Here is a 12,635-nt window from a genome sequence, read left to right on the forward strand (position 1 = left end):
ACTTTATTGTTAGCTAGACCCCAAAAATTATTTACAGTACCCTTGCCTAGGCCCTCAAAATACTTTACAATAACTTAGACGCCAAAGTACTTCACAGCAGCCTGGCCAAAACCTCAAAGTAACTTACAGTAACCTGGCCTAGACCTTTAAAGTACTGTACAGTAACCTGGCCTATATTCGCAAAGAGTTAGCAGCAGGTAATTGGCACCAGATTCACAGGGGGCAGGGCATGTACCTGTATGACTTCTTGTCTGCGGTTGTTGAACCAGACGATCTGATTGACCGGGGGATAGTTAGCTTGCAGGATACAGGTGAGCTGGACATCACTGCCCTCAAACACAGACACCACACTACGCTGGGTCAACAAGACTGGAGCCTCTATATATATATATATATATATATATATATATATATATATATACATACATACACACACACACACACACACACACACACACACACACACACACACACACACACACACACACACACACACACACACACACACACACACACACACACACACACACACACACACACACACACACACACACACACACACACGCGGAGAGAGAGTCAATCACTGTATTTTAATATACAGACACCATGTAAACCCAGTACATGTCTATTAGACTGTTAGTTAAACCCAGTACATGTCTATTAGACTGTTAGTTAAACCCAGTACATGTCTATTGGACTGTTTGTTAAACCAGTACATGTCTATTAGACTGTTAGTTAAACCCAGTACATGTCTATTAGACTGTTAGTTAAACCCAGTACATGTCTATTGGACTGTTAGTTAAACCCAGTACATGTCTACTAGACTGTTAGTTAAACCCAGTACATGTCTATTATACTGTTAGTTAAACCCAGTACATGTCTATTAGACTGTTAGTTAAACCAGTACATGTCTATTAGACTGTTAGTTAAACCCAGTACATGTCTATTAGACTGTTAGTTAAACCCAGTACATGTCTATTGGACTGTTAGTTAAACCCAGTACATGTCTACTAGACTGTTAGTTAAACCCAGTACATGTCTATTATACTGTTAGTTAAACCCAGTACATGTCTATTAGACTGTTAGTTAAACCAGTACATGTCTATTAGACTGTTAGTTAAACCTAGTACATGTCTATTAGACTGTTAGTTAAACCCAGTACATGTCTATTAGACTGTTAGTTAAACCAGTACATGTCTATTAGACTGTTAGTTAAACCCAGTACATGTCTATTAGACTGTTAGTTAAACCCAGTACATGCCTATTAGACTGTTAGTTAAACCCAGTACATGTCTATTAGACTGTTAGTTAAACCCAGTACATGTCTACTAGACTGTTAGTTAAACCAGTACATGTCTATTAGACTGTTAGTTAAACCCAGTACATGCCTATTAGACTGTTAGTTAAACCCAGTACATGTCTATTAGACTGTTAGTTAAACCCAGTACATGTCTATTAGACTGTTAGTTAAACCAGTACATGTCTATTATACTGTTAGTTAAACCCAGTACATGTCTATTAGACTGTTAGTTAAACCCAGTACATGTCTATTAGACTGTTAGTTAAACCCAGTACATGTCTACTAGACTGTTAGTTAAACCCAGTACATGTCTATTAGACGGTTAGTTAAACCCAGTACATGTCTATTAGACTGTTAGTTAAACCCAGTACATGTCTATTAGACTGTTAGTTAAACCCAGTACATGTCTATTAGACTGCTAGTTAAACCCAGTACATGTCTATTACACTGTTAGTTAAACCCAGTACATGTCTACTAGATGGTTAGTTAAACACAGTACATGTCTATTATACTGTTAGTTAAACCAGTACATGTCTATTAGACTGTTAGTTAAACCCAGTACATGTCTATTATACTGTTAGTTAAACCCAGTACATGTCTACTAGACTGTTAGTTAAACCCAGTACATGTCTTCTAGACTGTTGGTTAAACCAGTACATGTCTATTAGACTGTTAGTTAAACCCAGTACATGTCTATTAGACTGTTAGTTAAACCCAGTACATGTATATTAGACTGTTAGTTAAACCAGTACATGTCTATTAGACTTTTAGTTAAACCCAGTACATGTCTATTACACTGTTAGTTAAACCCAGTACATGTCTACTAGACTATTAGATAAACCCAGTACATGTCTATTAGACTGTTAGTTAAACCCAGTACATGTCTATTATACTGTTAGTTAAACCAGTACATATCTATTAGACTGTTAGTTAAACCAGTACATGTCTATTAGACTGTTAGTTAAACCCAGTACATGTCTATTATACTATTAGTTAAACCAGTACATGTCTATTAGACTGTTAGTTAAACCCAGTACATGTCTATTAAACTGTTAGTTAACCTTTTATGGCTGGAGGCCGGTGTCGGGCTCAATATGACAACAGCCCGTCCAAGTGCAGGGCGCGAAATTCAAAAGATATTTTTTTGAAATATTTAACTTTCACACATTAACCTGTTTGGGCTGCAGGGGCAGTATTGAGTAGCCGGATAAAAGGTGCCCATTTCAAACGGCCTCGTACTCAATTCTTGCTCGTACAATGTGCATATTATTATTACTATTGGAAAGAAAACACTCTCTAGTTTCTAAAACCATTTTAATTATATCTGTGAGTAAAACAGAACTCCTTTTGCAGCAAACTTCTTGAAAGGAAGTGGAAAATCTGAAATCGATGCTCTCTTCTAGGGCCTGCCTATTAAAGTCCTTGATATTTATTTGTTTAAATGCACTTCTTACGTCTTCCACTAGATGTCGACAAGCAGTGAGAGAAGAAATGGAGTGTGTAACTTGATCTTGGCTCGAATAAATGCTCTTTGTATGACGTGTCACCAGTTTCCTGTTTTCTGGAGAGCGCGTCAAGGGACCTGGATTTGCCTTCTGATAAGCTGTCGTTATGGACGACTAATTTCTCCGGCTTTGATTTTATTTGATACATGTGACAATATCATCGTAAAGTATGTTTTTTCAATATAGTTTAATCAGATTATTGACATTTTTTCGGGGGTTTGCCGTGTTCCGTTCTCTGACTTTGTCGACGATGGAGAGATTCACGCCACTTTGCAAGTTTGCTTGCTAAATCGAGAGGGAAAAAGGCCGTTCTAAATCCAAACAACGATTGTTCCCGACAAAGGACCCCTTGTATAACATTCTGATGAAAGATCCGCAAAAGTAGGACCCATTTTATGATGCTATTTCATATATCTGTTGAACATGTTGTGCTAGTCGCTTGCGCCCAGCTTTTGGGTACTCTCTCGCTATACCTAAGCTGGATGTCGTAATGAAGGTATTTTTAGAATTCTAACACGGCGATTGCATTAAGAACTAGTGTATCTATAATTTCCTATACAACATGTATTTTTTAGTTATGTTTATGAATAGTTATTTGGTCAGAATATGTGTGTCAGAAAAAGTGTCAGAAAAATATCCGGGCATGTGGGGAAAAAGGTGCTACGTTAGCACAATGTATAACCACTGATTTCAGCTCTAAATATGCACATTCTCGAACAAAACATAAGTGTATGTATAACCTGATGTTATAGGACTGTCATCTGATGAAGAAAATCAAGGTTAGTCAAAAATTGTATATCTTTTGCGGGTTTGTTACGATCGCTAACTTTTGCTACTGGGGAATTGCTTGTGTTTCTGGCTATTGTGGTAAGCTAATATAACGCTATATTGTGTTTTCGCTGTAAAACACTTAAGAAAATCGGAAATATTGGCTGGAATCACAAGATGCCTGTCTTTCATTTGCTGTACACTATGTATTTTTCAGAAATGTTTTATGATGAGTATTTAGGTATTTGACGTTGGTGTCTGTAATTATTCTAGCTGCTTTCGGTGCAATTTCTGATTGTAGCTGCAATGTAAACTATGATTTATACCAAAAATATGCAAATTTTTCGAACAAAACATAGATTTATTGAATAACATGTTATAAGACTGTCATCTGATGAAGTTGTTTGTTGGTTAGTTTGGTTTAGACAGATATATGAAATAGCATCATAAAATGGGTCCTACCAAATTGAAATACCTAAATACTCATCATAAAACATCAATGAAAAATACATGGTGTACAGCAAATGAAAGACAAACATCTTGTGAATCCAGCCAATATTTCCGATTCTTTAAGTGTTTTACAGCGAAAACACAATATAGCATTATATTAACTTACCACAATAGCCAAAAACACAACCCATTTATCAGCAGCAAAAGTTAGCGATCGCAAAAAAACAGCATAAGATATATAATTTTTCACTAACCTGGACAAACTTCATCAGATAACAGTCCTATAACATCAGGTTATACAATACACTTATGTTTTGTTCGAACATGTGCATATTTAGAGCTGAAATCCGTGGTTATACATTGTGAAAACTTAGCATCTTTTTCCCAGAATGTCCGGATATATTTCTGACACTCACCTATTCTGACCAAATAACTAATCATAAACGTTACTAAAAAATACTTGTTGTACAGCAAATGATAGATACGTGTTAGAATTCTAAAAATAACTTCATTACGACATACAGCTTACGTTATAGCGAGACAGCGCCAAAACAAAAAAAGGGTTCGGTATAGACGGCTAATATCTCCGGCTTTGATTTTATTTGATACATGTGATAATATCATCGTAAAGTATGTTTTTTCAATATAGTTTTATCAGATTATTCAACGTTTATCGGGAGTTTTGGAGTTTTCTGTTCTCTGCGTTAGGTGAAGATGTACATCTTCGCGCCACTTGGCTAGCTAAGGTTGCTAATTCGACAGGAGAAGAGGACATTCTAAAACCAAACAACGATTTATTCTGGAGAAAGGACTCCTTGTACAAGATTCTGATGGAAGCTCAGCAAAAGTAAGAACCATTTATGATGTTATTTCGTATTTCTGTGGAAAATGTTTAGTCCTATTTTCCTTCCTTTTTGCGGGCACTGTCTCGCTATAACGTAAGATGTTTGTTATGGTAAAGTTATTTTTAAAAATCTAACACGGCGATTGCATTAAGAACTAGTGTATCTTTCATTTGCTGTCCAACATGTATTTTTTAGTAAAGTTTATGATGAGTTCTTTGGTCAGATTAGGTGACTGTCCAAAATATCTCCGGATAATTTGGTGAATCGATGCTACATATTTACAACGTATAACCACGGTTTGCAGCTCAAAATATGCAAATTTTCGAACAAAACATAAGTGTATTGTGTAACATGATGTTATAAGACTGTCATCTGATGAAGTTGGTCAAGGTTAGTGATTCATTTTATATATTTTGCTGGTTTTTGCGAATGCTATCTATGCGGTGAATAAATGCGGTTGTGTGTTTGACTATTGTGGTAAGCTAATATAATGCTATGTTGTGTTTTTGCTGTAAAATACTTAAAAAATCTGAAATATTGCTGGATTCACTAGATGTTTATCTTTCATTTGCTGTACACCATGTATTTTTCATAAAATTTTTATGATGAGTATTTAGGTATTTCACGTTGCTCTCTGTAATTATTCTGGCTGCTTCGGTGCTATTTGTGATTGTAGCTGCAATGTAAAACTATGATTTATACCTCAAATATGCACATTTTCGAACAAAACATAGATTTAATGTATAACATGTTATAAGACTGTCATCTGATGAAGTTGTTTCTTGGTTAGTGACTATTTATATCTCTATTTGGTCAGTTTTGTGATAGCTACCTATGCGGTAAAAAAAATGTGAAGATATGCGGTTGAGTCTTTTGCTATTGTGGTTAGCTAAAAGAAATACATATTGTGTTTTCGCTGTAAAACATTTTAAAAATCGGAAATGATGGCTGGATTCACAAGATGTGTATCTTTCATTTGCTGTATTGGACTTGTGATTTCATGATATTTATATGCTAGTATTTACTTGTGGCGCTATGCTAGGCTATGCTAGTCAGCTTTTTACTGATGAGGATGCTCCCGGATCAGGGATGGTGATGAAGTAGAGGTTAATGGACATATTTAATCGCTCCCTATCTCAGTCTTTTGTCCCCAGATGCTTCAAGATAACTGAACTAAATGACTACTGCCCCGTAGCACTCACTTCTGTCATTATGAAGTGCTTTGAGAGGCTAGTCAAGGATCATATCACTGCCACCTTACCGGCCACCCTAGACTCACTTCTGTTTGCATACCGCCCCAACAGGTCCACAGATGACGCAATCACCATCACACTGTACACTGCCCTATCCCATCTGGACAAAAATAATACCTATGTAAGAATGCTGTTCATTGACTACAGCTCAGCATTCAACACCATAGTACCCTCCAAGCTCATCATCAAGCTTCAGGCCCTGGGTCTCAACCCATCCCTGTGCAACTGGGTCCTGGACTTTCAGACGGGCCACCCCCAAGTGGTGAAGGTAGGAAACAACATATCCACTTCGCTGACCCACAATACTGGGCCCCCACAAGGGTGTGTGCTCAGCCCTCTCCTGCACTCCCTGTTCACCCACAACTGCTTGGCCATGCACGCCTCCAACCTAATCATCAAGTTTGCAGATGACACAACAGTAGTGGGCTTGATCACCAACAACGACGAGACAGACTACAGGGAGGAGGTGGGGCACTTGGAGTGTGGTGTCAGGAAAAAAAACTCTCACTCAACATCAACAAAACAAAGGAGAGGACCGTGGACTTCAGGAAACAGCAGTGGGAGCATCCCCCTATCCACATCGAAGGGTCAGCAGTGGAAAATGTGGAAAGTTTTAAGTTCCTTAGCGTACACATCACGGACAAACTGTAATGGTCCACCCAAACAGACAGTGTGGTGAAGAAGGTACAACAGCGCCTCTTCAACCTCAGGAGGCTGAAGAAATTTGGCTTTATACCCAAAACCCTGACAAACTTTTAAAGATGCACAATTGAGAGCATCCTGTCGGGCTGTATCACAGCCTGGTACGGCAACTGCTCCGCCCTCAACCACAAAGCTCTCCAGGGGGTGCGCAACGCTCTCCAGAGGCTGCACAACGCATCACCGGGGGCAAACTACCTGCCCTCCATGACACCTACACCACCCGATGTCACAGAAAGGCCAAAAAGATCATCAAGTACAACAACCACCCGAGCCACTGCCTGTTCACCCCGCTACCATCCAGATGGCGAGGTCAGTACAGGTGCATCAAAGCAGGGACCGAGAGACTGAAAAACAGCTTCTATCTCAAGGCCATCAGACTGTTAAACAGCAATCACTAACTCAGATGAATAAGAATTAGTTGGGTAACATAGATAAATAAGATGTTTTATTTACATAATATGCTTATGTGAGATACTTGTCATTAGAATGTCTCCCTTTGGACTATACTGTTGGCAGTTGCACTTTTCCCTTCTCAGCTAGGGAAAAGTCACTTGGGGCCCAGAGAGGGTAGAGGTCAGGCTTGTCTTTTACATGTCTGGTGATATGCAGGATATCAGAAAGGGAGAGGTCAGAATGGAACATTGTCTTCATATGTGAATGTATCTGTTAAACCATGTGAAGGGATGGCGTGATTAAGGGGGAACCAATTATCTCTTGGCTCCACAATGTCTGTACGCAAGTCACTCCCTCCTTTTCCTATTGGCAGTGTATGGCAGTGTCTGGAACCATTGTATGTCCCCTCTGATGTTGCACCTATCTTGAGATAGTATATGACCTAGAGGCTCACTCCCCTCAGTGAGCTTGTCCATGAGTGGGGTGTACTTGAGATGGGAGTATCTAGAGTTTAAAATTGGTATATGCCATTGGATGAGGTGGTGTTTTTGTACTATGAAGTACCAGGAACAAGATTAGAACCTCGTCTTAGAGACCAAACTGAACGATGATTTATAGCTAATGCTATCTGGCTATGGGATACTCCTTTCTCAAGTAAAAGGCCCTTTGTGAAGTTTTCCTAAGATCTGTGGTTCGTCATGTAAGTTGAGAGGGGCGTATCTTGGCTATAAAAGATCTTGGTATTATTTTGTAAGCACTCTCAGAATTCATTATAGACACTGAATTTATCTAAGAGTTAAAGGGCTATGGTGAAGCTCATATTATTAAAAGATGAAGTTTAAGTATAACTCTGACTGGTGTGTGTTTTGTAACTCTCCTCATTTGGTAATACAGGAAATTGCCACGACAAACTGGAAGCACAAGATTTTTGCTACACTTGCATTACCATCTGCTAACCATGTGTATGTGACCAATAAACTTTGAAATAGGGTATTATTATATTTTTTTACTATCCCAAACGCCCCAAGCTTAACGAGTTGGAATTAATTTCTAAACGGTTGATTCTTTTTCCAAAACCTGTAACCACGTGGAAAGAGTCCAAAATAGGTTGAAAATGGATGTTTGTCCATGATTTTTCAAAAATCGACCTGAAACCGTAAGACCTTATTGGTTTGTGTGTATGTGCTTACCCAGTCTAAGGCTGCAGGTCCTGGTGCGTGTGTCCATGGGGTGTTTGGCGTAGCAGGTGTAGGCCTGTCCATCCTGGGTGGAGTTAGAACGAAGTACCAGGATGTTGGAGGTCTCCACTCCTTGGCCCCTGCCCTCTCCTTTAGGCCCCTCCCACCACACTATGGACCTGGGAGACCCACCTACAGTACAATATTATTATTTCTGTTATTGTTGTGATTGTGGTTGTTGTTGTGGTGTTAGTGGTTGTTGTGATGGTCATGGTTACCTTCCCAGGAGCAGGACAGCAGCAGGTATTGGTTCTTACCGGTGGCATAAGCAGAACACACTGGCTCACCATAAGGAGACCCTAAGAAAGAGAGAAAGAGAGAGAGAGAGAGAGAGAGAGAGAGAGAGAGAGAGAGAGAGAGAGAGAGAGAGAGAGAGAGAGAGAGAGAGAGAGAGAGAGAGAGACAGAGAGAGAGAGAGAGAGAGAGAGAGAGAGAGAGGGCAAGTTTGGGGCAGCGTTGTGTTTGTGTGATGCCTGTGCCAATTGTATGTCTGTGTGTGTGTGTGAGACTTACAGGCCCGTGCAGTGCATTGTGTGGGGGTGTTGAGAGCAGGGTGTATCCCCAGGCAGGTGAACAGAGAGTTGTTGGAGGTCTGGGATCCAGACTGCAGTACGGAGACATGGTTGGCTGGCCACGCCCCTTCACCCCCAAGCCACGCCCCTCCCTGGTGCAATAACAACCAGAACAACAAGAATTGTATTTGTTAGGAGCCTTTCTGCATGTGTGCGTGTGTATACATGTGTGTGTGTGTGTACCTGTGCCAGGGAGAGAGGGTTTGTGGTCCAGCGTAGTGAAGGGGGGGGCAGGCCCCCCAGCCATGAACAGGACAGGTTGAGGGAGGAGTAGTTCATTGCTGGCAGAACAGAGCAGGAGGGGGAACCATCTGGAGGGTCTGGGGGACAGGGTGACAATATACAGCGCAACACTCTGTTGACTGTGTTGTTATTGTGTGTGAGTTTGTGTGTGTATATATGTGTGTTTGTGTGTGTGAGGCGAGACCATATGGAGAGGAGAGAGAGAAGCAGCAGAAAGGATCACTAAAATGTTTTCAGAAAACCACCTTTTGCTTAATAAAGACAAAACGTTGGCCCATAGAGATAAATTGATTCTCTGGCACTATTGCGCAATAGCCTGGCCTATTTAGCCAGCAGGCTAAAAACCCAAGTGTGATTTTAGACTCACACATCTGTAATGTGACAAAACCAGCTTTTTACCATTTAAGAACTATATTGTAACTTTAATAGTGAAGTGGGGCATGCTAAAGTATTTTTGTAGTAGTGAAAGAAGTTTAAAAAGTTGTACTTTAATTATATTATTTGAATATTGAAATCATGTACAATTCCCATCTATAGTCAATAGTGGTCAGTAGTTGTGTGGTTCAGTAGTTGTGGTCAGTAGGTGTGTGGTTGTGGTCAAAAGTTTTGTGGATATGGTCAGTAGTAAGATATGTGGTCAGACCTTGTGTGGTTGTGGTTAGTAGTTATGTGGTTAGGGTCACAAGATGTGGTCACATCCATCAGCTCTCCACCTTTCTCTGTGGTTGTGGTCAGAAGTTGTGTGGTCCATAGGTGTGTTATCAGTAGTTGTGTGGTTCATAGGTGTGTTATCAGTAGTTGTGTGGTTGTGGTCAGTAGTTGTTGTCAGCAGTTGAGTGGTCCATAGGTGTGTTGTCAGTAGCAGTGTGGTTGTTGTCAATAGATCTGGTCAGCAGTTCTGTGGTTGTGGTCAGCAGAAGTTGTGTGGTTTTGGTCAGTAGTTGTGGTCAGTAGATGAGTGCTCAGTAGTTATGTTGTCAGAAGTTGTGTGGCTGTGGTCAGTAGTTATGTGGTTGTGGTCAGTTGTGTGGTCAGAAGGTGTGTGGCTGTGGTCAGTAGTTACTTGGTTGTGGTCAGAAGTTGTGGTCAGCAGTTGAGTGGTTTTGGTCACTAGTTGTGTGGTTGTTAGTAGTAGTAGTGTGGTTGTGGTCAGCAGTTGTGTGGTTGTGGTCAGTAGTTGTGGTCAGGAGTTGTGTGGCTGTGGTCAGTAGTTGTGTGGTTGTGGTCAGCAGTTGTGTGGTTGTGGTCAATAGTTGTGGTCAGGAGTTGAGTGCTCTGTATTTCTCCGGTCAGAAATGGTGTGTTTGTGGTCAGTAGTTGTGTGGTTGTGGTCAGTTGTTGTGTGGTTGTGGTCAGTAGTTGTCTTATTGTGGTCAGAATGTGTGTGGTTGTGGTCAGAAGGTGTTTTTTTTGTGGTCAGTAGTTATTTGGTTGTGGTCAGCAGTAGTGTGGTTGATATCAATAGTAGTGTGTTAGTGGTCAATAGATGTGGTCAGAAGGTGTGTGGTTGTGGTCAGTAGTTGTGTGGTTGTTATCAGTAGTAGTGTGATAGTGGTCACTAGATGTGGTCAGAAGGTGTGTGGTTGTGGTCAGTAGTTGTGTGGTTGCTGTCAACAGTTCTGTGGTTGTGGTCAGAAGTTGTGTGGTTGTTATCAGTAGTAGTGTGATAGTGGTCACTAGATGTGGTCAGTAGTTGTGTGGTTGCTGTCAACAGTTGTGTGGTTGTGGTCAGTAGTTGTGTGGTTGTGGTCACTAGATGTATTGGTTGCCTGGTTGCCTGGCATTGGTTGCCTGTTCGTTTTAGAATTGATTTTGAAAGCACTACGTGGCCTTGCACCAAGATATGGGCCTGGTTGGTCCCTCATATCCTCTGGCACCTGAATACGTGTTTGACATGCTGTTAAGATATGTGACCCATTTCAAGAAGCTAGGCGTATGTCGCATGTCACTACTTCACAGGAGAGGTATTTGAATGTTTCATTTTTTATTTATATCAAAATGCATTTTTTGGTCAGAAATGCCTTCTTGAACATGTTCACGTCCATGTGTCTGTGTGCCATCTCTAAATATGAATACAATTGTTGAATTACGACCTTACTGTAGTTGATTTAGCCACGAAAAATACAGGAACCTTCCCGCTAGCCATGATTGGTTGAGATAATGGACAGGCTGGACATGATTGGTTGAGATAATGGACGGGCTGGACATGATTGGTTGAGATAATGGACGGGCTGGACATGATTGGTTGAGATAATGGACGGGCTGGACATGATTGGTTGAGATAATGGACGGGCTGGACATGATTGGTTGAGATAATGGACGGGCTGGACATGCTGAGAGATGAGTTCGGATTGGTCTGCCATGTAGCATGCCTCTGTTTATAACATAGACATCATCCCGATTACATCTTGAAACTAAGGGCAACCATCACATCCGTGACAGAGAGGGAGAAGCGTCCATCCATGTATATGGGTAAGAGTCTAGCTAGCTACATTTTCCAATATTATACGTTACTAATTTAGTCAGAAAGTCCTTTTCATTGCAAGAGCGTACTGTAAACTAGCAAGCCAAACTTGGCTTCGCTAGCTAATGTTATGTGTATAATCTGTGTAGTAATATTATTTGTATCTCAAAAATCTATTTGCATTGCTAGTTATAGCCTAATGTTAGCTATCTAGCTAACATTGAACCTAGTTGGTTAGTTATAGCTACCTGCAGAATCATGCATGGTGCAAGGTAGAATGAGTAGGCATTATGGTTAATTGTTTAGCTAGATAGCTAACTATCTAAACAAAAGACTCCACTGTGCAAGTAACCATTTCTTTGTATGGTTTACATCTTCTTTATCCTCTGCATGTGACAAATAAACGTTGATTTTATTTGATATAGTATGTGTTTACCAGAGATGGTCACGTGAAGAACAACATGACCTGCACCAAAGTCAGATTAGGATATATTTACTTCTACTTTTTGCTACTACTTTCACCACTTTTAGTCTTGAAATTGGATTGTTTACTACACTATCGTTTTCACTTTGTTTTGCACATGGCCTCACGTGAATCCTTAAAAAGAGGGGTGCGGCTAAGGCTGAATGGGTGTAGACAAAGAAGAGCTCTGCAGTCGGTGTACCAACATTTTCACGGGACATTTTCTCAAAAGTGAGGGTTACTAGTTTATCAACTTTCAAAGCAGAATTACTCTTCCATTATTACTCAACTACATTGTATAATATAACATTTTCGAGCCCTGAGTCTCTACTTTTATCCAATGTAAAAAACACAATTTCAAATTTTGCTACATAGGACTGAATCCACGTGGTGGGTCACATACGTGCCCAGTTGGTCCCTCAAATCCCCTCTCTCCACT

The 12,635-nt window shown here is 40.3% G+C and overlaps 1 protein-coding gene across 1 annotated transcript in view; it reads right to left on the reverse strand.

Moving 5' to 3' along the window:
* LOC129863319 (V-set and immunoglobulin domain-containing protein 10-like 2) overlaps positions 1–12,635 on the reverse strand; it is a 142,136-nt gene that overhangs the window by 15,072 nt on the left and 114,429 nt on the right. The window contains exons 8-12 of the mRNA XM_055935209.1: positions 9,210–9,346; positions 8,968–9,118; positions 8,673–8,732; positions 8,407–8,586; positions 236–378 (exon numbers count right to left, since the gene is read on the reverse strand). Of these exons, the coding sequence (XP_055791184.1) occupies positions 236–378; positions 8,407–8,586; positions 8,673–8,732; positions 8,968–9,118; positions 9,210–9,346 (671 nt within the window). The remainder of the gene's footprint in view (positions 1–235; positions 379–8,406; positions 8,587–8,672; positions 8,733–8,967; positions 9,119–9,209; positions 9,347–12,635) is intronic.

Source organism: Salvelinus fontinalis, chromosome 10, assembly GCF_029448725.1.
Source record: "Salvelinus fontinalis isolate EN_2023a chromosome 10, ASM2944872v1, whole genome shotgun sequence".
Taxonomy (NCBI): Eukaryota; Metazoa; Chordata; class Actinopteri; order Salmoniformes; family Salmonidae; genus Salvelinus; species Salvelinus fontinalis.